Below are 27457 nucleotides of genomic sequence, written 5' to 3'. Positions count from 1 at the left end.
GTCTCAAGTTTTAAATAAGAAATGAAACTCTCAGTCCTCACTAAATCCTGCCTCTTCTGCTTGCTTCTGGAAAGCATGTGCAGGTTGGGGTGAAGATGTGACTTCTCTCGGAGACCCTCAGCCCGGGCTTTCCTGCGCGATCCTTTGTGGCCGTAGAGTAATGCCGGAGCTGTGCAGGATGGACAGGGTGGGCTTGCTTCCCCGGGACTTCCGGTGCCTCTGCTTTCTTCTCCCTGGGGTCTACGTGTGTGAACTGCTGTTGGTCTAGCCATCTCCATCCTTGACTCGCTCTATTTCTATGCCTGACCTTCCCGACCTGTGCTCTGTCCACAGCTCCCGTTTCCATCTCTGAACCAATCTCTTTTTTGTACCTGTCCCCTAGCCCACCATACCCTGCACCCTTTCATGGTGAGTGAGTTTGTGTGTGTGTGTGTGTGTGTGTGTGTGTGTGTGTGTGTGTGTGTGTGCCTGTGTTCCAGCCTGTGCCCCTCCAGAGGTCACTGGAGGCTGTTCCCAGCGTGAGTGGCACTCAGACAGGCTTTCCCAAAGGGAAGGTAGCAGGGCAAGGCCCAGGAGAGGCCCAGCGGCCGGCTTCCTTCTGCGCAGTAAACAGTTGTAAAAGCTCGAGAGGCCTCACAGTCTGCATAAACAAGAGCATGGCCTGGGACCCCTGGCTGGCGCTCCTGCCTCCACAAGTGACAGCTGCTGCTCTTCAACGCTCTTCGGGCAGCTTTGGGGTGGCAGAGGCAGTGAGGCAGCCCTGGGCTTGGCTGAGCTTCGTTCTGCATGGAGGAGGAGGAAGGGGCCAGAGCTGCCAGGCTGGAGCACACGGGAGGCAGGACCTGGCTGGAAAGGCCTCCCCCTAAAGAGGTGACACAAGCCAGTGGGGTCTGTGCAGCTACCTCCTCCTCCTCGGTTCCGTGACTTGCCTAAGGCACAGAAGAAGGGTCAGAGCTAGGATTTGAAAGCCGGTCTGCATGGGTTCCCTCCTGACAACTGTGAGTGCCTCCAGTACTGGCTTCTGGTTTTCGACTAAGTGACAAAACGGTTGTCACTGTTACGTTTGGTTCATAATTCCGTGGCATGTGTGTACTTGTGTTGGAGGTGGCTGTTTGTACTCAAGCCTATGTCTCCTCCCATATGCGTGGTGGTGAGTCACTTCCATGCACCCTTATGACCCTCTGGGAAGGAAAACTGCTAATTGCCACAACATGAACAAGATGCTGCCTGTAAATGTATTTTCTGAACTACAGAGAAGTTGCACAGATGATTTAACCCCAGTTGACTATCTCTAGAGCTTCTGCTCTTGACTCCGCCCCCGACACACACACCCATGCCCCCATTCTCCTCTGCGGGGTCCTGTTTCTTGAGAGGACAGTAGGAGGAGCATAAACCCTCATGCTCATCTGGGGCTGTGATGTGAAGTGTCACATGACCCCACAGCATTGCTAGGACATATGTCTGAACCTCAGCTTTACAGGTAGGGGCTCTAGGGCTAGAAGGCATTTAGTGCCGCCAAATGACCCAGTATCTTAGGTAGGTTGAGTAAGAACCATGTGATTCCCAATTCCCAATAGGCCCAGGGCTCTTAGTTTGGGGATAAAGCATTCTGGGAGTTCTTGGGAGGAAACTGGATTGTTTATATGATAAATGGGCTCCAGCAGTTGGGAGACTGAAGTTTGTGAACCAGAATTCAACACTATGTGCTCCACACCAGAATGAGATTACTGAGTGTTCAGAGTCCATCATTTTTGAATGAACAAACAGATACAACACTCCTAAGGTTTGTCCTGGTTAAATAGCACTCAGGTTTATTGAGCACATGCTTCTGATGGGCAGATCTTGTTGTCTGGCTTGAAGGATGCTGAATGAGGATGCTCTGGCTATCTCCCTCTCTTTGCTTTGTCAATTGAGCAGCCCCACAGGGCCACTGGGTTGCTCCACAGCCATCTTCAATGTAGCTTGACAGTCTGTTTAATGCCCAGGGTCCAGGTGGAGAGACAATAACTCTGCCCCCTGCACCTTAGGGAGTTACCTGAGTCAGGGCAGGGAGATGGAGAACCGAGTTCTGGTGTAGTAAGTGCAAGGGAAAAGGAGAAGTAAAAGGTACTACCTGAGTTCCTACTGTGTGCTCAGACCTAGTCCAGGTGCGTTCTCACGTCAGTACTTGTGCTATAACTCAGGATGTTGGATCTTAGAGGCGCACAGCTGATACTCGTGATGAGGGGGTGGGTTCTAGTGCAGGCTGGTTCTCTCTCTAGTGCAGGCTGGTTCTCTAGCACAGCTGGTTCTCTAGTGCAGCCTGGTTCTCTAGTGCAGGCTGGTTCTCTCTCTAGTGCAGGCTGGTTCTCTCTCTAGTGCAAGCTGGTTCTCTCTGTAGTGCAGGCCGGTTCTCTCTGTAGTGCAGGCCGGTTCTCTCTGTAGTGCAGGCCGGTTCTCTCTCTAGTGCAGGCCGGTTCTCTCTCTAGTGCAGGCCGGTTCTCTCTCTAGTGCAGGCCGGTTCTCTCTCTAGTGCAGGCCGGTTCTCTCTCTAGTGCAGGCCGGTTCTCTCTCTAGTGCAGGCCGGTTCTCTCTCTAGTGCAGGCCGGTTCTCTCTCTAGTGCAGGCCGGTTCTCTCTCTAGTGCAGGCTGGTTCTCTCTCTAGTGCAGGCTGGTTCTCTCTCTGTTACAGGCTGGTTCTCTAGTGCAGGCTGGTTTTCTAGTGGAGGCTGGTTCTCTAGTGCAGGCTGGTTCTCTCTCTAGTGCAGCCTGGTTCTCTAGTGCAGCCTGGTTCTCTAGTGCAGGTTTATTCTCTCTTTAGCGCAGGATGTTTCTCTAGTGCAGGCTTATTCTCTCTCTAGTGCAGGCTGGTTCTCTCTCTAGTGCAGGCTGGTTCTCTCTCTAGTGCAGGCTGGTTCTCTCTCTAGTGGAGGCCGGTTCTCTCTAGTGCAGGCCGGTTCTCTCTAGGATGGGAGAACTTCTGCAGTAGGTGTCACTCCGCCAGTAGTTAGTAACTCAGGTCCCAGGGCTAGTTATTGAGTGCTGCTATCCAAACAGGGAAATCAAAGAGAAAGGAAAAGGGGCCGTTATACCAGCCCTGTGGACTTAGGGGTTCAGGTGACAGCCCTGGTCAACCTCATATGGTGGCCTTTGGACTTGGCACCTGAGCAGAGGTAACTCTTGTCTGTGACCTTGAGCAAACCTTGCCTACCCTGCTAGGGACTTCTCTAGGGGAGTAGAAAGCAAGTGACAACCAGACAGAAAAGCTTCCCCAGCCAGTGACAGATATAAAAAATCTGTGCTAGGACTGGCCTTAGGCACAAGATTGGATCCTTCAACGATCCATCATGGATTAGGGAGGGTCTCACAAGTCCCACCCTTCCCCAGGAGCTGTTGGCAGTTAATGGTTGTCTTGGTGCCATTTATTTTCATCAGTGTAGCCGCCAAGTTGCCTGTATTCTAGTACTACCTCCTACCCATGCTTACACAGACAACCCTAGTTAACTCAGTGGTCAAAAATAAATAGAAATAAGACACAGCAGAAGAGGACTAGTGGAGAAGGGGGAGCCGGAGTGGGAGGGAGATAAGAGAGAGTATTGAGGGTGAATATGATCACAGTTCAGTGTGTGTGTGTGTGTGTGTGTGTGTGTGTGTGTGTGTGAAATTGTCAAAACAATCTTGAATTTAGCCAAATGTCTTCTCAATAACAACATGGTTAAATAATATAATTAAAGTTTTATTTCTTCTTATTTTCCTTTATTTATAATTTTTATTCAATTATTTTCTGGTAGTAACAGTAGTTTATGCTTCTGCTAAACTTTCTTGGGGAATACAGAAATTAGAATAAAAAAGAAATTCAGAAGTAATTATAAAGAGAAGAACCACTTCAGAATCTCATCATTCAGAGCTAATTATTGCTACTATGATGGTATATTTCTTATTTACATTTTTACCGTTCAGGGACTGACCAGGCCAGACCCTTCTTAGCTTCTGAGATCATATGAGATTAGGCATGTTCCAGGAGGTACATCTATAAGCTTTTCTCCACCCTTCTCCTCTCCTCCGTTTTCCTGCTTTTGAGATAAGGTCTTAGATAGCCTAGATTGGCCTCGAACTCAACAAGTAGCTGAAGATGGCCTTGAACTTCTGATCTTATTCCTCAGTACCCACCACTGCTCTCAAGTATATGTGCTGCACCTTATCAGACTTCATGTGTTCTGGGTGCCATAGTTATATTTGTCAACACAACCTAAGAATCCCTGGGAGGAAGAATCTCAACTGAGGAATTGCCTCCACCAGATTGGGCTGTGGGCATGTCTGTGGGGCATTTTCTTAATCGCTGATTGTGTGGAAGGGCCCAGGGTGGGCCGTTCCATCCCTGGGTGAGCGGGCCTGGGCTGGATAAGAAAGGTAGCTGAGCAAAGTCACAGGAAGCAGGCCAGTAAGCAACATTCCTCTGTGGTTTCTGCTTCAAGCTCCTGACTTGAGTTCCCGCCTTGGCTTCTCTCTCCCCAAGTTGCTTTTGGTCATGGGTTTATCCCAGAAAGCAAACTAGAACACTAGGCAAGCAGCTTACCAACTGAGCCGTATCCCAGCCCTGGAGGGTCTTCACATTGTTCTATGTTTTTACGAAACTAAGACCTCGAATGGCTTTGTAGTCTGATTTTTTTTAAGCTGCACATTCCACTGTGATCTTTTCTCTGCATTGTTCGCAATTCTTCAAGCACAGTGGCTTTGCAATGGATTCGCCGTGCAGAGTCATGTTAGCTGTGGAAGTTTAATCAGCCTTCCTGTTAGTGGTGTTTGTGGTGTGGATTTCCCTAGAGGGTTATCTGAGGGACACACATGGCATGATGGCTTTCCCACATGTTTGGGAACTCAGTTCTCAGAGGCGGGTATGTGCTATGTGGCCTGAAGTGCAGGCCCGGTCTGCAAGATGTCTGTCAGTGGGGTGCTGGCCAGCCTTAAGCACAGACAATCACAAGGTCAGGACACTATTTCAAGATCCTCACGGTCTTTTGTACCAAGGAGGGATTCTGTGTTTGAAGTCCAGGGTCTGGGAAGAGAGTTGCTAAGAACAGGTAGGCCTGGGCAGATCTGGAAGTGGTCACCCTGTGTGAACCCAGTGTGCCTTCGACAGCTTTCTTATGCTTCCTGTCTCTCTTCTTGGGAAAAAGAGAGCAGGTCTTGGCGTGGAACCTTTGGTAAGCAATAGCTGGAATGTAATAACTGTTTTCATTGCATTTATAGCTCTCTATTTGTGTTAACTGGTACTGACTTTTATCACTTTAGATAGGACATAGCGTTTCCCCTTTAAATAAATGCAACAGTGGTTGCTGGCATGCACCGAATGCATGTTGTGTGCTGGGTGATAGTCAGAGCTTCACCAGCAGTGGCTCGTGAAGCTGCCATGGCAACCCTTCCAGGCAGTTGCCATCATTGTCTTCCGTATACAGATGAGGCACAGAGAGGGGAGGGTAAGGGCCTTGCCCAACAACATAAAGTTAGTAAGTGGTAGGGCCCAGATTCCAACCTTGGTTCATCACTTATAAATGAAAGAATACTAAGTGAATAGATGTATAGGCATGGCCAAGATGACCGGAGTCGCGTGCAAAGGATCCAACTAGCCAATAGTTGTGGAATAGCGGGGAACAGTGCTGGTAGTGTTGGGGGAGCTCAACCCCATGACGATGAGCACGCACACTGTTCACAGCCTGCTGTAGAAGTGAGATGCAGTCCCAGAGCGGCCGCCCTGGGAACAGACACACAGGCCACAGCCAGTTCTCCTGCCGACTCACTGAAACAGCAGAGGCTTCCAGAAGCTCCGGGCTCAAGAGCACAAAGCTGAAGACACACAGCATAGACCTGCTGTATAGGTGTGGTCGGGTGCACACTGAGCCTCTGTGGAGAGGTGGTTCTGTGTTAACCAGCTCTGCCCTCATGGTCACATGGATAGATGGCACTTTGTGCAGAGGGCAGCATGGTGCTCCGGGCTGAACATGCGGCAATCTCACTGACCAGACATAGATCTGGAACTGCGCCGGGCGGTGGTGGCGCACGCCTTTAATCCCAGCACTCGGGAGGCAGAGCCAGGCGGATCTCTGTGAGTTCGAGGCCAGCCTGGACTACCAAGTGAGTTCCAGGAAAGGCGCAAAGCTACACAGAGAAACCCTGTCTCGAAAAACCAAAAAAAAATAAAAAAAAAAATAAAAAATAGATCTGGAACTGCATTGAGTGCGGTAGCCTCAGTTTCCCCACCTGCGGTATGGACAGTGTCTAATCTGTGAAGTTGGTCCCTCAGCCTATTGTTTGTGTTCAGCCACCATCTGTTCCTCTCCAGAAGTCCCAGAAAGAAGACTCCTGCTCTCAGTCTGAGGCTCCGACTATACATAACCCTGTGTCCTGTTCTCACTTGTGTAGACAGTTCAAGGCCAGCAGCAGACTCATTGTCCAGAGGACTACCTTTGACCCCTGGTAGAGTCTTCAGAAGGCCCCATGAGGGATACCTTCTTCCTTTACTCCCTAAAGCCTATTGGGATTCAGAGGCTAATCTCCCTGATATGGTAGGTAAAGCTCCTATGGGAGAAGGAATTATATGGAGGCCAGAGGCTTCCTAATAGTACCTTGAGCAGACTGACCCCTGACCCATGTCTTAGTCACTGTACTATTGTTGTGAAGAGACACTATGACCAAGGCAACTCATACAAATATAGAAGAAAGCTTTTTACTGGGAGCTTGCTTACAATTTCAGAGGCTTAGTCCATTATCATCATGGCAGAGAACATGGTGGCAGGCAGGAGTGGTGCTGGAGAAGTCGCTGAGAACTACATCCTGATCCACAAGCAGAGGCGGGGGGGGGGGGTCTGCCTTGGGCTTTTGAAACCACAAAGCCCACCTCCAGTGACATACTTCCTCCAACAAGACCACACCTACTCGGACAAGGCCACACCTCCAATCCTTCTAATCCTTTCAAATGGTGCCACTCCCTGATGACTAAGCATTCAAATATACGAACCTATGGGGACCATTCTTATCCAAATCACCACACCCATAGGGGAGTCAGGCCCCTTTAAACCTCAGAGCTGGAGGAGCTAACACTAATTCCATAGAGAAAGAGCAGGGGGAGGGGCTGAGCTGTCCACCAGAGCATGCCTCTGAGCTCTATCAGAGTCCTGCCCTCAGTGGAGCCAGCTGGTACTATCATCTCTCATGCAACACAGTGAGTGTCTGGCTGGTACCTTTCAAGAGACATGAGCTTCAAGAGATGGGTGCATGCCTTGGCGAGAGACCCTGTGGTTAATAGTCACATGATAGTGAGGCCTCAGCTCCTGTCCTCTCCACTCACAGGATGTTTGAAGTTTTGCTTTCAGATATGCCTGGTAGAGGACTTATATAATATAAGCTTTTCCTGTATAAGACTTGCTCCAGCTGGAAGGACTTGGACTGATTTTTTGTATGTATGTATGTATGTATGTATGTATGTATGTATGTATGTATGTGATGTGTGCTTGTGTATGTGTTCCTGAACACGTGTACATCTGAGTGTGGAGGCCAGAGGTCAATATCACATGTCTTTTATCACTCTCTACCTTATTTTTTGAGAAAGGATCTCTCACAGATAGGGACAGCTGAACTTAAGTCCTTATTCAGGACCTTACTCAACCCAACTAAGCTGTCTTTCCAACCCTTGATTTTCCCCCCTACAATCTAAGTTCTATGTAGGCAATTCCAGGCAGGAATTAAATGTTTTCTTTACCTTCTTCTTTTGGGTTACTTCTGAGCTGCCATTTTGAGCAGGATGTATATGTCACACCTGATATAACTAATACCTCATTAAATTCATATATTAGCCATCTGTGGTGGTTTGAATGGGAATGGCCTTTATAAGCTCATATATTTGAATGCTTGGTCCAAGTTGGTGGAACTGTTTGGGAAGGATTAAGAGGTATGGCCTTGTTGGGATGGAGGGTGTCACTGGGGTGAGCTTTAAGGTTTCAGAAAGACCACATTGCCTTTCAGAGTCTCTTTCTCTGCCTCGCAATTGTGTCTCAAGGTGTGAGCTTTCAGCTACTGCCCCAGTGCTATGTCCACCTCCCTGCTGCCATCATGAACCCATGATGGCCATGGATGCTAACTCTGACACCATAGACCCCAAGCAAACTCTTCCATCTATTTATTTATCTATTTATCTATCTATATATCTACTTATTTATTTATTTTCCTCTGTGTGTGTGTGTGTGTGTGTGTGTGTGTGTGTGTGTGTGTGTGAATGTACTCAAGTGGGAGTGCTTGCTTGTGTGCACTGTGTACCCTCTGCACCATCTCCCTGGCTCCAAACTCTTCCTTGTATAAGTTGTCTTGGTCATGGTGTCTTATCACAGCAACAGAAAAGTAACTAAGACACCATCTAAGGGTGATAGTTAGGAGCCGACTGACTCAGGAAGGCTAGGTCACTTAGTCAGGATCACAAAACTAGTAACTAGTCTTTGTTTCTTTGAAATGGGTTCTTGCTATGCAGCTAGGCTTGTCTACTACTCACTGTGTAGCCCAGGCTAACCTGGAACTTGTAGTGACCCTTCTGCCTCAGCATCTCAAGTGCTGGGATTACACATGTGAGCCACCAACTTAGCTACCAGTGACAAGGTCAACCAAGCAAACTTCACACTCCCAAGTTTCTAACTTGTGTCTCTCTGCAACTTACACATTGGGACTCAGGGCAGGGGAGGATGTTGAGCCTTCCGTTCCTACTCCTTCATGAACCGGTCCCAGAAGGCCTCAGTGCAGTTGCTCAGAACAGAGGCCCTGACTCTTGGAGCATGAATCAAGGGTACCCGCGTCCCCATCTCAGGCCTGCTCTACTCTGTCCCTCCCCTTGTCTTCTTTCAATATGTGACAATCTTTCTAAGGTCTCATAATCTTCCCCATGAACAAGCCCCTTCCTCTATTTGGAAAGAAAACATAAGTCTAACATCATGAGCTTTCTGCTGGCAAGAAATGCCAAGTCCTGCTGCACTGTGAATCTTGAGCCACCGTCTATGGTTCATCAAGGATTTTGCCCATAGAAGTTTCCACAGTCAACAGAGACTGTCAAAAGTAGCAAGTGATCCGAGACCAAATCCCATCTCCACAAGTTGTCTTGTGCCCTTGGACAAAAAGCTTAACCTCTCTGTGTCTCCCCCATATAATTATGTCAACAGGGCTGCTCAAAGGGTCATTATGAAGAGGAAATGGAATGCTTTATCTAAACCATTGCACACGTGAAGCCAGTTTTTACACATGCAGGGTCTCAGAGGGTAAAGTGCTTGCTGTAAAAGTGAGAAGACTTGAGTTCAGATGCCCAGTTGGAGGATATAGTCCATCATGATGGGAAAACATGGCCACAGGAGCAGCTTGGGGCTGTGGCAGCAGGAGCAGGAGCTGCTTGCTCACATCTGGGCAGACCAGAAGCAGAGAAAGGGATTCTGGTGTTCAGTTGGCATTCTCCTTTTTCCCGTTTATTCAGTCCAGGACCCAGCCCAAAGGGTGGTGCTGCCCACATTTGGAGTGGGCTTCTCTCTGGAAATGCCCTCATAGGCATTCCCATAGGCATGCCTCACCAATGCCCTAGGTGCTTCTTAACCCAATCAAGTTGACAATCAAGAACAACTGTTATAGAGATAGACATTGGGGTGGTCATGACAGTGACCTTCCAGCATATGGATGCATAATGTCACCACTGGGAAATACTTATGAAATATTAAGGACATTTATTTGTTTCTATTTTTTAAAGTAAAAATAGAAAACAATTTCCAAGGTTTTCCCTGTGTTCTGTCAGGCTGTCTTGTATTTCTTTTTTTGTTTGTTTTATTTTTGGAGACAAGATCTTGCTATGTAGCCCAGGCTGGCCTTGAACTCATGATCCTCTTGCCTAATCACCCAAATGCTGAGATTACTTGCATGAACCCTAAGTTCTGGCATGTCTTGTATTCCATGGATGAGCCAACTGTACTAGGAGGGCCATTTCTTTAGGGCACAGGCCCAGCCTGACCAGGCTCCAGTGATTCCTACTCTCTAAGTTTTCAGAAGATCTTGAATGATCCAGCATGAGTTCAGCAGCAACAGTCAGTGTTCAGGATCATGGGACACAGATACAGCTATGGAGAATCAGCACTTAGATTATCAGTTTTCAACCTGTGGGTCGAGACCTCTTGGGGGTCGGATGATCCTTTCACATGAGCCCCATATCAGATATCCTGCATATCAGATATTTTCATTACAATTCATAACAGTAGCAAAATTACAGTTATGAAGCAGCAACAAAAAAATTTTATGATTGGGGGTGGCCACCACATGAGGAACTGTGTTAAAGCGTTGTAGCATTGGGAAGTTGAGAACCTCTGTCTTACATGCAGGCTTTCCTCAAAAAGGGGAAACTGCTGAAACTGCAGGTGTCTTCAAAAGAGGTTTTGACTTGTTAACTTGGTTTGGCCTTTGGGTCTCACCTGCCAAGTTTCCCCACCCAGCCCCCAGCACATCACAGAGAATGACGTCCATTACATGTGGGAATTTCACCTTTAGTCCATTGGAGGGCAGCCTTATTTCCTTGCTCTTGTCCCTGTATGGCCAGCAGATACAGACAGATATGGCATTCCAGGACGTTCCCTGACTCAGGGGCAGACTACTTCTTACTTCTGCTGGACCCAGGGAAAACAGGTATGGAGGTGTTGGCCCTCGAAGATTTCATGTCTTAGACCCAGAAATGCTGGGCAAGTTGTCCCTAGATCAGTATTCTTGCAGTTTGGAAGGCACCAAACTCATATATGCACACAAAGCACCTTTTCAGAGTTCAGAGAGGAAGGCTCCATTTGATGAAATCTGTAGGGATGTGTTTTATTTGATGACAACAAGAATAACAACAAAAGGCTTGTTATTATTACTATAACAGCGAGCATTAATTGAATGTCAGCTAAATACTGTGTCGGTGCATACCTATACTATTTCATATCTTTGTCACTCCTTGAGGTAGTTAATAATGTTATTTCTACTTAAGAAAACTGAGACAGGATCACACAGGTGGAAAGTGTCAGTGCCAAGGCCATTGCCCTTGGTTGCCAAGTGCGTACAACACATTGAGAGCTAGAAAGTCTAGTTCTGATCTCAGCACATGAGACGCAGAGGCAGGCAGAGCTCTATGAGTTTGAGGCCAGCTTGGGCTACATAGTGATTTCCAAGCAACCAGGCTTATGTAGCAAGACCCTGCCAGAGAGAGAGAGAGAGAGAGAGAGAGAGAGAGAGAGAGAGAGAGAGAGAGAGAGAGAGCGAGAGAGAGCACGCAATAGTCAGGATGAGGGGGAAGGGTGGAATTCACACTTGGGAGATGACTAGGCCAGGAGGGAAGTACAGGTTGAATTGTAAGATGTCAAAAAGGTTTGCCCAAGGGGACTAGAGAGATGGCTCAGAGGTTAAGAGCACTTGATGCCCTTAGAAAAGATCCAGGTTTGGTTTCCCTCACCCACATAGCAGCTCATAACCATTTGTAGCTCCAATTCTAGGGGATCCAACACTCTCTTCTGGCCTTTGTGGGCGCTGTATACACATGGTGCATCTACATACATGCTGACAAAATGCTCATACCTGTAATAAGAAACAGAAAGAAAAAAAAAAAGGTTAGCTCATTGTAGAGGTACTAAGAAAGGGTAATTCTGTGGCAGATTTTCCATGGGTCCATGGCAGGCAGTGAATGAATGGATGAGTGAGACCTCCCAGGTTTGAAGACGGTGAAAGGTGTTCAATACCCACCCCTGGTGCCATTTCCTGAGAAGAAATGAAGGTGACATAGACGGGGTGATCCCTGCTCCTAAGCCTGGCTCACACTGTGCCCATGAACAAGCCGTTGCTCCTTTCTCCAAGGGCTTGGTTCCTCACTTGGAGACTGTTTACTCTGCAAGGCCCAGGGATCTACCCGACAGTTGCATGATTGAGGCCATTCCAGGGCAATAATTGTGACAGACACTGTGTGGGTGACAAGGAGGGGCCTTGCAGGTGTGTTTAAGAGCCAGCTGTTAAGGCTCACTCTCTGAAAGGCCCTGCAGTACCCCTGGGGACAGCTGGGCTGGCATCAGGCTGTGCTTAAGGAAACATTTACTGTTGGAGGAATGCCTATTTCCCCGTCGTTTTGTTAACAAGACGCTTGATTCATGCTTCAGTTTAGACATCCACTGCTCAGATCAGAGCCAATGGTCTTGTTTCCATCCTTAGCAGAGCTGTGAGGGCCTGGTCCCCTTCCCCCATGCTGTTCACTCACTTGCTCCGGGCTCCCTGGCTTTGGGAGCAGGAGAGTGCTCTCACAGACCCTGGAGCTCAGTTCTGGGGAGGGGATGAACCTTATAGACATCAGAATTTCGGAAGTCCAGCAGACTTTGGGCACACCTTTTAAGTTCCTGAAGTGGAGAACTGGTGAGCCCAGGAAGACCCAGGAGATGAACTGTGCAGCCAGCAGACATCCACACAAGCACTGGCTTTGACTGTGTTTCCTATAGTCTCCTGAGGACCACAGAACCTACCTCTGGATAGCTTTTCATGAGTTAGTTCCCCAGAGTTCAGTTTCAGGCATGCATTAGATGGTACAACCAAGCTCACTGCCACCTGCCCTGCCCCCAGACTCTCGCTAGCATCTTGTGGACCCCGGGTACTTTTGTCTACATGGGTCTTTTCCTCCTTCAGAAAATATTTACAGGCTAGGAATGCAGCTCAGTTGGTTGAGTATTTGCTTAGCATGCACAAGCCCTGTTGCTCCATCCCATAAAACTGGAAATGATGGCCCACATCTGGAATCCCAGCACTCCAGAGGTAGAGGGAAGAAGATCAGGAGTCTAAGGACATCCTCGGCTAAGGAGAGTAAAAAATACACTTAAAGTGTTCTTTTCTAGGCTAGTGGGAAGATAAACATATCTACCGAAACATGTTCTTTGACCTAAAAGTCCATTTTTTTCCTTCTGATTTTGTAATTGGAGCACTTTTGTGAGTCCTTGACCCTGGTCCTTCCGTGTCTGATGAAGAAGTTAGTCCTGTCCATGTTACCGTGTTATCTTGACTATCACCTGGAACTGGCGGACAGTTACAGAATCCTGAGGGCTGCCTCAGATGTACAGTTTCACACTCTGAAAGTTCACCGGGCCCTGGCAACAGCCTGCAAATCTGTTGCCTGGCACACCGAGATCGCCTGGATCCCAGGAAACACTGCTGCCCTCAGACCTCAGAAAGGAGTTGTGTGACAGGAAGGCTGGTACTGTGTCCTGTCATCTCTTGCCTGTCTTATTTTTGTTATTTTGTTATCTCCTGGTCCCATGCCAACGTGGAATACTAGGACTAGAAGTCTCCAGGACACAGGCTAGCATGACTCTATCACATTGGTTTGGAGGTCACTAAGACACCCTAGCTCAAGAGCTGATGTCCCCCTGAGAAGGGAAGGGGCCAACAAAAGGCCAGGGAGCAAATCCACAGAGCTTTGGCTGAGCTGTGGGCTGTGGTAGGCTCACCTTGGTAGAAGGATGAGCAGAGATCACCCAGCTAGGATTCTGGAAAGTAGGGGAGCACCAGGAAAGGTACACATTATTCTCCGGTCTGGGCAGAATCTGCCCCAGGAGAAAGGGCAGGTTAGAAATGAGATACCACCCAAGCCTAGTGGTGTAAGCCTGTGACCTTAGTTACTGGAGAGGCCGAGGCAGGAGGATTGTGAATCCAAGGCCTGTCTGGGCAACTTAGTGAGATCCTGACTTAAAATTAAAATGTTGAAAATGTGCCAGGGATATAGTTTAGTGGCAGAGCACTTGCCTAGCATGTCCAGGGCTCCTGATTCTGTCTCCAGTACTGCAAAATAAAATTTAAAAAAACAATAAAGAGGCACCACCTGGCAGAGTGTCTGCAGAAGCCTGTGCCAGCCCTGACCCATCATGCAGCAGGGGATGTGTCTGAACAATGGTGATCTGAGAACCAATTCAAGAAAGGCCAACTATTTCAAAATGATTTTGGACAGAGAGACAGACGGACAGAAGAGTGTCAGTCTTGGCTGGACCTTCCTAGCGTGTGGTCTTGCCAAGGCCCTTCCGCATCTATAGGACAGACCTAACAGTGTCTGTCTGCCGGGGAGTATTGCTGTCTGAGTGTATTCAGAAGTAGACAGGAAATCCCTTGTCCAGTGGAAAGATTCCAAGCAGAAAGAGATTGGCATTAAAACGGTCCCTTTCAAGGAGCCACAAGGACAGGGAAATCATGATGAAATTCCACTAAAGAGCCGTGGCCTCTCATCTCATGACGTCATCTAAACAGAGACTACTTTTGTTGGTGAGGATGAGAGGTGGTGAATTAAGTCACATGGCTTGGAAGTTCCACTTTTAAGCATATACATAAAACAACTGAAAATAGGTGTTCCAACAAAAGTGGGTATATTAATATGTATAACAGTGCTATTTCCAAAAGCTAAAAGGCAGAAGCAACCCACACGTCTATGAGCTGATAAATAAACACACAAAATGTGGTGTATCTATACAATGGAATATTGCTCAGCTATATAAAAAGAAACGAGGTTCTGGTAAATGCTACAACACAGATGAGCCTCAAAACATTGTTGATTGAAGCCAGACACAAAATTATCTATTGTATGTTTCCATGACAGACAAACCCGCATAGAGAAAGCAAATCAGAGCTGCCTCCCACCTCTCAGAATATGTCTATTAGAGAAGTCTAGCCCCTGTGGGCATGCGGTTTTACTTTCCAGCCTTCATTCTTAGGAACTGAGTCACAACTCCGTGACAGAGACCCACCCCGGCCACTTCTCCAAGGAACGATTCACTTTTCAAGATTTGTTTCATTGTTGTCATTATTATTGTTATCATCATCATCATCATCACCATCATCATCATCATTTTTATTAAGAGTCTCACAGAGCCCAGCCTGGGCTCAGACTCTCCATGAAGCCAAGCCTGGGCTTGGACTGATCTTCCTGTCTGTACCTCCAAAGTTTTAGGAGCTTCCAAAGGAACTGTTTCTGCTCTCCTAAGCCGTGTGCCAGGTTAAAGTTCTCCAACTCAGTAACATCAAGTGAAAGACGCAACTTGAGAATTTCCTGCTTGGGAGGCAGCTCAGGCAATGCAGGGTAGAGCAGGACCGGGCAGGAGGGAAGCCCAGGGTGGCCCGGATGGAAGTTTGGATCGGAAAACAGGGATGTTTTAAAAATAACGACATCATTCCCAAGGGACTGGCCCAGCTTAGGATGGAAGGCAATTTTAGATGCATTTAGGACTAATTTTGGAGGCAGAACTACATTCATTTACTGCTGCTTTAAATGGTGGACATTTAGGGAGCCCTGCAGGAGCTCAAGGGCTGCTCCCCACCCAGCATTGGTGCAACATGCTTGGAATCTGCAGGATCTGTTCATGCTCTCCCTCCTGGGATTGCTTCCTGTTTCTCTATGGTGCCCAGAGCGGGAAGCACCCAACACCAACTTCTCCAATCTGCCATCTTGAGAGATGACAAGGCCATTTCAGGTACACTGGGCAGCTTGAACTCTGGCTAAGCCTTGAGTTTGGGAGAAGAAAGATCAGAACAAAACCCATCCATACACTTCTCTGGTCTTCTCACCTCTGCTGAGTTGGCAGGGAGCCAACGCCGTGCAGCTCACAGGTCACAGCCACTTTTCCTGCTGAATTCATCCATCACCAACAGGAGAGCCTAAGCCACAGGGCAGGCTAACAGGTGATCTCCTGAGGGTCACATGGGGGGGGGGGATGGACAGAGAGGCAGCCAGAACATCTTCTGGGGTAGTTCTCAGCTGGAACTCCAGAGGAATGACCTAGTGCTCTTGGAATAGCTCACAGTCCTGTTTCCCTACTTTTTCCCTACAGATGAGGACAAAACAGGCCTGGGAATCTCTGACTGTGGGGTAAATCCTGTCTCTGTTTATTCATAGAGACTTCAGGATGAGAACTGCATGACACAGTCCCCATTTGTGCCCGTGCTCATAAAGCTCATCTTTGTGAATGCCTTTGCTGGCAGAATTCCAAGTACATCCCATGAGAAACAGTATATACCCTGAGCTGAAAAAAAATCCTACTTTGGAAATGGTGTGTGTGTGTGTGTGTGTGTGTGTGTGTGTGTGTATGTGTGTGTGTGTTCACCTGTGACCTTTTTGTCTAGACTTGCATCCCAGTTTGCACTGGCCCTGCTTGTACTTGCCTGTCCACAGTAGCTTTGTTATGTCCATGTTTCTTGTCCCTCCTCTTCTTTCAAGTCTTTTCCAAGTCTCCTTTTCACACCTACCAACACAATCCCAACAGAGAACGCTACTTCTCTCCTGTTTTTCTTATATTGTGTACACTTAAGGATTTAGATACCATCTCACTTAGTGTCTTTTATCTTTTTTTTTTTTTTCTGGGACAGGGTTTCTCTGTGTAGTTTTGGTGCCTATCCTGGATCTCGCTCTGTAGCCCAGGCTGGCCTCGAACTCACAGAGATCCACCTGGCTCCACCTCCCAAGTGCTGCGATTAAAGGCATGTGCCACCACCACCCGGCATGTCTTTTATCTTTTATATATAATTTTTATTTATTTGTATTTTATGTACATTGGTGTTTTGCCCGCAAATATGTTTGTATGAGCATCCCCTGGAACAGGCACTACAGGCAGTTGTGAGCTGCCATGTGGGTGCTGGGAATTGAACCTGGGTTCTTGGGAAGAGTAGCCTGTGCTCTTAACCACTGAGCCATCTCTCCAGCCCCTGTCTTTTATATTTTGGTTCAGTTCTGCAGTGCTGGGGACCGAGGACCTTGCACATGGCAGGCAAGCACTCTCACTGAACTTTGGCCCCAGCCCATACCTTTTGTTTGAGGAAACTTCTCACAGAGGTAAAAATATAGGGCAGCTTGCACACTCTTCCTTCAACTTTTAAACCAGCGTTATTAATATGTAATCCATGCACCATATAACCCGCTGATTCAAATGACTACACTGTGTTTAATACGTTCAGAGTGTGTAGTCATCATCACAATCTAATTAATCAACCTCAAGAAACTCCCTTCATGTTAACAGCCACTGCCCATTCCTTCTACCCCCCCATCCCTGCTCTAAGCGTCCACAGTTTACTTTGTATTCTCAAATTTCATATGAATGAAGTCATACAATGTCTTTTGTGACTGATTTCTTTCATTTAGCATAATGTTTTGAAGCTTCATCTTTTCACTTGTTATTTTTATTATTTTTAGTTATGCATGTGTGTGGGAGGGGCTATGTGCACATGAGTGCAGCACCTATGAAGGCCAGGAGAGAGAGAGCTGGATCTACCTGGAGCTGCAGTTATGAACGGTTCTGGGTTGTCTGATGTGGATGCTGGGAACTAAACTCAGATCCTCTGCAAGAACTGTATGTGCACTTAACCACTAAACTATCTCTCTACCCACCTCCCCTAGATGCATACATAATCTAGCATGTAGTTGTTTTAGCTTGAATAGTATTCTGTTGTATGGTTATATCATATTTTGTTCAGTCATTGATCAATTAATAAGCATGTAGTGTGTGTCCACCTTCCCACACTATTGCAGGGAAGGCTGTTGTGGGTGTTGTGTATGTATTTTGTGTAGGCATAGGTTCTTTTCTCCTGGGTAAATTGAAAGAGTGAAACCGATAGATCAGTGTGATTCTGTTTAACCTTTAGACTCTAAAGCAGTGGTTTTCAAGCTGTGGGTCATGACCCCTCTGAGGATTGCACATCAGATATTCTGCATATCATATATTTATATTACAATTCATAACAGTAGCAAAATTACAGTTATGAAGTAACAACAAAGTCATTTTATGGTTGGGGGTCACTGAAACACGAAGAACTGTATTAAAGTTCACAGCATTAGAAAGATTGAGAACCACTGCTGTAAAAGAACTACCAAAATGTTTTCACCACTGACTATTTCGAGCAACAATGTATGTTGTTACATCGTGAAATTTGTTATCTGGCTTTGTGATTTTTGCTACCATAATGGGTTTTGACTGATAGGGCATTCTTTAAATTGCTTTTTTGAAATTATAATATAATTATATTGTTTCCCCCTTCCCTTTTCTCCTTCCAGACTCTCCCATATGCCTTTCCTTGTTCTCTTTCAAATCCATGGCTTTTTTTCATTCATTGTCTCATATATCATATATATGTACATATACATATATATGAGGGAATATATATCTAAGTACATAAATGCAATCTGCTCAGTACATGTAATGTCACGTGTATGTATGTGAGATGTATGTTTTCAAGGCTGATATTTGGCATTGGATAACTAATAGGTATGCTCTTCGCTAGAGAGGACTAGTCTCCCACTCTCAGCTTTCTTAGTTGCCTGTCGGGTTGAGGCCTCATGACCTCCCCCATCCACTTCGGCCTGTGTACTGGTGTCATTGTTGTTTGGCCCATGTTTAGGCAGTCATGTTGGTGAGCCTTTATAGGTGCAGTTTCTGATACTCCTAGAAGACACGTCAGTCCCACAGCAAACCCCCGTTCCTCTGGCTCTTACAATCTTTCCACTCCTTCTCCCACAATGTCCCCTGGGCCTTAGGTGCAGGAATGGTTTTGTGGTATGGGACTGGGCTCCGTAACTCTGCACTTTGGTTGGTTGTGGTTTTCAGTAATGGTCTCTGTCTGTTGCAAAGAGAAGTTTCTTTAATGAGGGGTGAGGACTACACTTATCTGCTGGTATACGGACAAATGTTTACAATGTAGTCAGAGATGGTGCTGGTTTAGTACAGTGGTGGTTGTAGGCTCCCCTCCCCCCAAGATCCATGACTTCACTAGCAGTTGTCTAGGGTCCCAGTACCAGGCACTATTTCCCTCTTGTCGAGTGGGTTGATAATGCGTTGTTTTTCTGAGTTCTGTTTCCTTGGTGGTTGAGCATCTTTGATGTTGAACATTTTTGCAGATGGTCCAAATGAGTGCTTTTTAAAAATGTGTGTGCTGGGAATCCAAACTCACATTCATGCTCACATAGCAAGCACTTTTACCCATCAAGCTATCTCCCAAGCAAGCCTCAGCAATACCCTTGTCTCTGCCCTCCAGTGCTTTGGTTACAGTTGTGGTCACGCCTTTAGAAAACAGACAGACAGACGTGTGTGCTGGAGATCCAAACTCACATATTCATGCTCACACAGCAAACACTTTTTGCATTGAGCCATCTCCCAAGCCCTAAAAACTGATTTAAAAAGAAAAAGCAGATAGGCAAGATGGCTAAGTGGATAAAAATAGGAAAGAATGGATTCCACAAAGTCCTCCTTTTATCTTTACACACAAGCCCATCCCCACTGTAAGAATAATAATAATAATAAAATCAAAAATAAAGCAAAGCAAAGGCCATCCCAGATCCTGATGTGTAAACAACATGGTGACTTGCAGCATACATGCACACGGAGTCCTTCTGGGCATGAACTTGAAAAATGCTGAATTGTAAAATCTTGCTCCAGCTTTGCTCCCATTAGGGCTCAGGGTCCATTTGGGGTGAGCTGACTGTTAACTGCTCTTTGTTCTATGATGCTTTCAATAAGCAAGAACAAGACACTGCTGATGATCCTCCATCAGAGCCTCAGCATTCCACTGGGGCTGCTGGTGCTCAGGAGCCATCCCACTTCAGCTCAAGTTGTCTCGCTCTTCTCTGATCCCCTGTCAGCTGTTATTTTAAATTCTCTTAGCCTCTGAGTTTTTTTTATTGACATCTAGCTGTAAGCCCTTTTAGGAAGCAGGAAGTTATAAATCACTCACAGGGTAATCCATAAAAATGAGTGCAAACTCCAGGAGGACCAGTTTCCCCTCAGATAATCAAGATGCTGCTGGCTTGGGATTTGAGTCCGTGGGGATATCTACAGGAGGGAGGAGGGAGGAGGGAGGAGGGAGGAGGGAGGAGGTGACATTGCTTCTGAACAAGTGGTGGGCTACCTGATCCTGGATGATGAAGAATGGGTGTTGTTTTTGTCTGTGTGTAGCTTCCTATTGGGCCTCTGGGGAGAGCTGTATGTTCAGAGTTCTGTGTGTGTGTGTGTGTGTGTGTGTGTGTGTGTGTGTGTGTGTAGGTGGAGTTTTTGTTGGGACTGCTGGAACAGAGACTTAATATTAATTATAAATGCTCAGCTGATAGCTCAGGCTTGTTACTAACTAGCTCTTACAACTTAAATTAACCCTTATTTCTTATCTAAGTTCTACCACGTGGCTCATAAATTGTTACCTCATTTTCTACACATCCTGCTTCCTCTGCATCTGGCTTGTAACCTCCTCACACTCCACCCTTCTTCTTCCCAGCATTCTCTCTGCCCCCAAAGTCCTGCCTAGCTATCAGACAATCAGCTTTCTATTAACAATGAAAGCAACACATTTCCACAGTCTACAGAGGGTTATTCCACTATATATATATATATATATATATATCTTTTAAAGCTCTGTTTCATGCTAAAGCCTGAAGAAAGAGCCACAGAATAGAGTTGCCATACTTGATGGGAAGGGCTGTGATATGTTGAACACAGCACAGGAGTGTGGGAGGGGCAGGATCTCTGTCATGCTGTCTGTTCTCAGGCCTTTGGTCACCAGGAGATAGGGGACCCAGGCCTCTAGCCAGCACTCCAGGGAGCTGAAAGTCTAAAAACCATTGTATCAGTTCTGAAAACCCAAACCCAGGGAGGTTGGGGTGGAATTCTACTGACCAAGATGATAGAGCGATTTCACTCCCAGCTTACAAATGGGTGGTTGGTCATATTGCTTTGAAAAATTCTAGTTCTCTTCCCTCAAGGTTTGCTCAGAAAATGTCAACACATGGGTGGCTGAAACTAAACAAAATGTCAATCTGTAGAGGAGTCCACAAACATTGGCCAGTTCATTTACTGAAAATGGGTAAGGCCAGATGGTGACGACACATGCCTTTAATCTCAGCACCTGGAAGGCAGAGCCAGGTGGATCTCTGTGAGTTTGAGGCCAGCCTGGTCTACAGAGTGAGATCCAGGACAGGTACCAAAACTACACAGAGAAACCCTGTCTCAAAAAAACCAAAATAATAATAATAATAATAATAATAATAATAATAATAATAATAAAAAAAAGAAAGAAAGAAAAAAAAGAAAATGGGTAAGCCAAATTGGCCACTGTAAGGAGCAGAGGAGTCACTGTGACATGTCTGTCACCCACGTGTGCCCTCTTGGATAGTAGACAGTCTTTAACTTTTGTAAGACAATCAATCTCCTAAAAGAGGGGGTTTCCTTTCCTGTCCACAAGGGAAAACAGTCTCTAGCCAAGGCCTACGGTATTGAAGTGGGTGATGGGAAAGAGTGAGACAGGGAGACTTAGTCAGCACGTCCCCTACTCTCAAGGGGAGAGTCAGCTTCAGAACAGAGGTGCCAAGAACACCTCAGAGTCACAAATGTCCTTTTTAAGACTCTCATTTGCCACTGATTCCCTCAGCCTGGATCCTCAGGAAAACTTGACCCGTCTTCCCACAGGGGCTCTTGGAAGTGCGTGCTCAAAGTGTGTTGGAAAGGATTCCTTTCCGTACATTTGCTGAGCCTAATTACACCTTAAGGGTCAGAGATACACAGATGAGAGACACTGAGTTTGGAAGGACACACGAGAGCCTGCTGGGACAACCCTTGAGTTGTTAACCAAGTGTGGGAGACATCACCTTGAAAACAAATAGTTGTGACTATGTTGGAACAGAGTTGGCTAACTTTTCTGCAAAAAGATAGCAAATACATTTTTTGTTTTGTTTTGGGGTTAGATAATGTGTGTGTGTGTCAGCTATTCAACTGTCCTTGTAGGGGGAGAATCAGCCGCATTACATAAATGGATGTGGCTGTATTCCAGTACACATTTACTTATTGAGACAATCATGTTTGGTGCGTGGGGGTCATTTCTTCAACTCTGCTAGAGGAATGCTTGTAATAATACGGGAGCGACAACAATAAAAGCTCCATCCTGGTAGTTGCTTTGTGCTAGATTCAGTAGTAGACACAGTGTGTTTGGTTTGCATCTATTTACATACTCATTTTCATAACAATTTAAGAGGATTTTGAGATCCAAGAGCCAGGATGAGCAAATGTAAGGTTGAAGTCCATGTTCACAACTAACTGAACAACAGGGCAGAAGGCTAGAGAAGGAGCCTCCCACAGGTCCCCAAGGGCAGATGTCCCTCCCCTGAGGTGTGGGAGCTCCCAGCTCTGAAGGCCTGGGCAGACCTAATAAACTCTGCCAACACCAATGACTTCCCAGGGTTTGGGGTTCTTGGACCCCAACCTGTAAAGGGGGCCTGGTGGCCTGCCTTTCCTTCCAAGGGTGGCCCCCTGAAGGGCCACAGAAGCATTGTTCCATCTGTCCTGAGTCAGGCTTTTTAGAGGCAGGGACTGTTCCATGAGAATGGCTCAGGTTAACCCTGGGACTGAACTCTGTGCTGTTTACCTAACAGTTAAAACAGGTTGAGCCCTTGCAAGGATAACAAATGGTGGTGTGGCAGATGGAGCAGTGTGGATCTGGTTGTTAAAGACAAGACCTTCTCCATGATGAATTGGTGAAGGCTCGGCCAGATAAACCGCCTCTGGTCCCATGTCAGTGGCTTGGGTGGTGGTTACTGTTGAGGTTCATGCCCCCAGATGCTCTGTTCTGTCGAGTTCCAGAAGCTTCATCATGGGATACTGAACAGAACCCTGGGCTTGGGAGTGAGACAACGCTCAGCTCAGGCCTGTTTATGGGGCATATCTAGCCGTCATGATGCTTGCAACATGCTGGTTCATCCCGCTGAGCTTCAGCATATGCAGGCTGTTGCTAGACCGCTCCTCACAGGCAATGTGGAGCCTGGACTTGAGGGGCAGGAAGTGGGGTGCAGCTGAAAACTTACATGTTTTCAATGTTATGAGGTCATTCAGTATGGCAGTGAGTAAGGCACTTCAGCCCCACGAAGGCTTGTCCCAAACTGCCTTTGGCCCCCTAAAGCCCCCAGACCTGACTACCCCCTGCAGCCCAGTCCCGGGCTGTGGAGATGAATAGGGTGGAGGCACCTCCATCCCACCCGCTCTGGAAAGGCTCTCCCTTTGTCTTTGTTGATCTCAGCTGCTGCTTTTTCACCCTGGGGACACTGCGAGGACTTTTAGCTCCCAGAGAAGAGCTGTATGCCCCAGGGCATGTCCTAGTTGGCAGTGGCACCCTTGAGGTAGGACGGGCAACTGGAGATGTCAAGACTGTCCGGAAACATCTCCCATTGCCAACTGTTACCAGTGCAGAGAGCAGTCTGGGTATGGCAGCTTTGGATGACTTGTTGTTGTTTGCTTGTTTTTATTATTCTTGTATGTGTTCATGGGCACACGTGTGAGTGTGCACACAGTATATGCGCACATGAAAGCCAGAATCAACTTTAGTTGTGTTCCTCAGAAGTCATTCAATCGTGGTTTCTGTTGAGACCTGGTCTTTCATTCATCTGACACTCACCAAGTGAGCCCCTGGGGTCTTCCTGTCTCTGCCTCCCCAGCACTGGGATTAGAAGCATGGTCACATGATCAGCTTTAACAATTTTTTTTGTTTTATTTTTATTTTATTTTATTTTGGCTTTTCGAGACAGGGTTTCTCTGTGTAGCTTTGAGCCTTTCCTGGAGCTCACTTGGTAGTCCAGGCTGGCCTTGAACTCACAGAGAGCCTCATGGCTCTGCCTCCCGAGTGCTGGGATTAAAGGCGTGCGCCACCACCGCCCGGCCAGCTTTTTTTTTTTTTTAAACCTGGGTTCTAGGTATCTAACGCAGGTCATCATGCTTGCATTGAAAGCATCTATCTGCTGTGCTATCTCCCCAGCCTATTTGTTTCCTTTAGACAGGATTTTGCTATGTAACCCTGACTAGCCTAGAAGTCAGGATCCTCCTGCTTCAACCTCCCAAGCGCTGGGGTTGCAAGCATGAGGCACCATGCTGGGTTGGGAGGCCCACTTTATCCTGTCCTCTCTGACTGTGTGACCAGCGTCCATATGACATCTTTGAAGTTTGATTTTCTCACTTGTAAAATGGAGCTATAATCCCTTGCCCAGTGCCCCTGTCTGTGCTGGGGCTACAGTGTGCCATATGAGAATGAGCTTTGATCACAAGAATCCATGCATCGAAAAGAGAGAGAGAGAGCCTCTCAGGCACTGAGCGATTGCTGGACCTGTGCCACATCCCCACAGAAGCTTCCAGAAAGTGAGCTGTCTGCCCTGGGTTTGGGCTGATGACATACATGTGCAGGAAACATAAGCTACTGCATGGCCAGCAAAGGTAGCCACAGATGCTTTCTCAGGCCAAGAAGACACAGCATCCTGGGGAGGTCAGGGAAGGCTTCTGGGAGGACACATCCTTCAAAGACTCTGTGAAGCCCCAGGACAAGGTGCACGGGATGGTGGCCCCTGACAGGCCTTGTTGAGGGAATGGATGACGCAGGCAGCCATTGTAGAGAGCATCTTTTTTCCCCCTGGCATTTCCAGACCAGGTCCACATAGAGATCCCAATGGTTATTTCCCAGGATGAAACTTGGAAGGGAGGTGAAGAAGAAGGGGAAAGGGGGCAAAAGAGAAACATGCGGGGAACTGGACAGTTTGGGGGAGGAGAGGGAGAGTACTGGGCAGAAGTTTTGTTTTTGTCTGTTACAAAGTGTGGAAGAAAAGTCTATTGCCACTGGCTTTCTGGTTGCCACTTCTCAGATCTCATGTGGACAAATGCCATTTCCCCTGTCCTCATCCCTATCCTAAGGGATAGTTGTCTTCAGGTGCATGTCCAAGCTCCACGGGCTGCTGCTGTTGACTCTGGTCTAGACGCACACACTGGCTTCAGAGGGGCCGAGTGTGGGGCGCAGCCAGAACTGGCTGGCAAGCTGGTATGGCACCCCTGGTCCTCTGCCTGTAACGAGGGACAAGTGTTCCCAAAGGCCTGACTCACGGGAATGGGTGAGTCTGGGCACCCAGTGAGCAGGACTTGCGAGTCTCAGAGTCTGTCTCCATACTGGAGAAGGAATCGGGGCCTTGGGTTTCAAGGCTCTTTCCACCTTGCACTCCCTAATGGCTGCCCTCTGTTGAGAAGGAGGTGGTCTCAGGAGTGCCAGGGCAGTGGACACTGGGCTTCTGCCTCCCCTGAGAACACCCCCTCCAGCTGCAGGGGTGCTGTGGCTCCCTGGGGCACTAGAGAGAGCAGTGTGCATGTTAGAGACCAGCTGCAGGCTGAGGGTGAAGCTGCATGTCCTGTGCTCAGTTTGTCCTAAAAGTCAGTTTGCAAGGACTCCTGGGTGGAATGACAGAGGCCTGGGGCAGAGAGGAGGGGGCCCTGTGCTTGAGAGGGTTCCGTGGATGGAATTTTCTGGGGGAAATCTGCGCACACATGTGGCAGAAAAACCAGGAAGCATGGTTGAGTTAGTTACTTTCTCACTGCTATGACCAAGTGCCCCTCAAGAAGCAACTTGAGGGGGAAGGCTTTCTCTTGGCTCACAGTTTGAGGGTGCATCCCATCAAGGCAGGGAAGGCGTGACAACAGGAGTGTGAGGCGGCTGGTCGCATGGTGTCACACTCAGAGAGTGGAGAGTGAGCAGGGCTATACAACTTCAAAGCCAGCTCCCACCCCACCCCACCCCCATCACCCTCTTCCTCCAGTGAGCTTCCCCTTCCTAGAGGTTCCAGGACACTCTAAATGACACCACTGGCTGGGAAACACAAGCTCAAACACATACGCCAGAGGGGAACATTCCACATTCAAACCGGTGAAAAGAAAAATGCAGAAGCTAGAAGAGGAAGCCCTCTGGGATGGGCTGGACGTGACCACACCCCTGAATGTACAGCAGCCCAACCAGTCCATGCTCACATCTTCCCCACACAGGGCTGGCTCTGCCCCACTTCTTGTGTGGGGAGCTCCAAACGCCGTGATGGGGGTCACCAGGGAGATTAGTCCCGAAGGGATCACAGCTCCCAAGGTACCCTCAGACCCAGGACTTGTACTTTTAACATATGTTTGTTAAGCTGCAAAAATATATGAAGTAGGATTTCAGCTGATTATGACAAGCTAATACCTGGAAGAAGCCAAGGGTCTTCCAGAGGCCAACCTGAGGCTCAAGGAGTCTTGGTGATATTGGCTTTTGATTATTAGCTGTTTCCTGCTGTGAATTTCTTGTGTGTTATTGTAGCTTTTCCATCATTCATTTCCCCTCTACTAATGGAATATTTAGATAACCTTCTGTGCTGACAGCGATGCACAGCCAGAACCCCAGTTCAAGCCTCCCTGTAATTATCGTCATTGGTAGCATCTGGCCAGGTCCATCCCCAGATGGAGGAAGTATCTTATTAGAGATACCTCTGTACTCTCTAAGAACAGACTTAAGCATCCAGACTACCTGTTTGAGAAGGCCTGGCAGATGTGCTAATTAAGTTTAACTTTCTTCTTTCCAAAGTCTTATCTCTAGTTTTAGATCCACCCTTAACAATTCAGAAATAAAGGGTTCCAACTTACAGGCACATCCACCTGTGATGGAATTGCCTAGCCAAGTTGCCTAGTGACCGAGCACACTCACCAGAAACAGTGGAAGCAGAGATAGTTTGGAGAGATAAGGGTCAAAGGATAAAAAAGGCAGTTTTATTTTCAGAGGTGAGGAGACAGAGAGGAAAAAAGAGAATGGAAGAACTAGATGAGTAAGAACTGGAGAGGAATGTACTGAGAAGGCGAAGAACTAGATTGAAGGGCTAGAAGAGAGTACTAGAGGAACGAGATGGAAGATGAGGAAGAGCCAGATGGGGAAGAACAAGATGAGAAAGAAGGAGATGGGAGAGGAGCTGATATGGGAAAGAACTAGATGGGACGGAACTAAGATGAGAGAATTAAGATAAAACTTAGAGGACAGCAGATAAATGTAGAAAGAAATCAGGCAAGGAAGGAGCTAGGCTTGAGTACAGAACTGAAGCTGTGTAGATAGGATTTTATCCTAGAGGAATAAAGCAAATGGACTAAGAGCTCGGTGTCCTGAGATTCATTTCCCGAAAATGGTTCTCACCATTCCCAGTTTCTCTTGAATCCCTGGGATGTATATTGTTAAGGCTGGACCGTTTGATAATACACAAGAGAATGTGTGCCAGTTTCTTTCCTTCACTCATTCGTTCATCATCTTCTCAAGGAATCCTCAGAGCTGAAGCATGCTGGCCCTCTGGTCCAGGCCCCTCTGTCTGTGCATGAGTCTGAAATGGAATGTAGCGGAGGAAGAGCGGATGTGGGTGGGATGCCAAGCAGAGGTGTGTTATCTCCTTTTTTGTCACTATAATCAAGTGGCTGACAGAAGGTGACCTGAGGAAGAAATGGTTTATTTTGTAGGCACAGTCCACCCTGGAGGAGGGTGGGGGTGGGAGAGCATGGTGGTAGTGCTGCTCAGACTGGGCTGGCAGGAGTGTGAGGCCAGGGACACGAGAGGAAACCAGCTGGGGCCATAAGCCTCAAGGCCCACCCTTTAGAGATCC

The 27457-nt window shown here is 47.3% G+C and overlaps 1 protein-coding gene across 6 annotated transcripts in view; it reads left to right on the top strand.

Moving 5' to 3' along the window:
• Irag1 (inositol 1,4,5-triphosphate receptor associated 1) overlaps positions 1 to 27457 on the top strand; it is a 121856-nt gene that overhangs the window by 11571 nt on the left and 82828 nt on the right. Inside the window, exon 1 of one of the 6 annotated variants that reach the window (XM_076550262.1) lies at positions 80 to 187. The exons of 4 other annotated variants lie outside the window; for them this stretch is intronic. Coding sequence is in view for 1 of the 2 variants with exons in the window: in XM_076550239.1 (XP_076406354.1) it covers positions 10578 to 10671 (94 nt within the window). In the remaining variant the exon portion in view is untranslated. Of the gene's footprint in view, positions 1 to 79; positions 188 to 8476; positions 10672 to 27457 lie in introns of those variants that run through there. One more of the 6 variants, XM_076550239.1, reaches the window with a different exon arrangement.

Source organism: Peromyscus maniculatus, chromosome 1 (genome assembly GCF_049852395.1).
Source record: "Peromyscus maniculatus bairdii isolate BWxNUB_F1_BW_parent chromosome 1, HU_Pman_BW_mat_3.1, whole genome shotgun sequence".
Classification (NCBI taxonomy): domain Eukaryota; kingdom Metazoa; phylum Chordata; class Mammalia; order Rodentia; family Cricetidae; genus Peromyscus; species Peromyscus maniculatus.
This window is presented reverse-complemented; position numbering and strand designations above follow the sequence as displayed.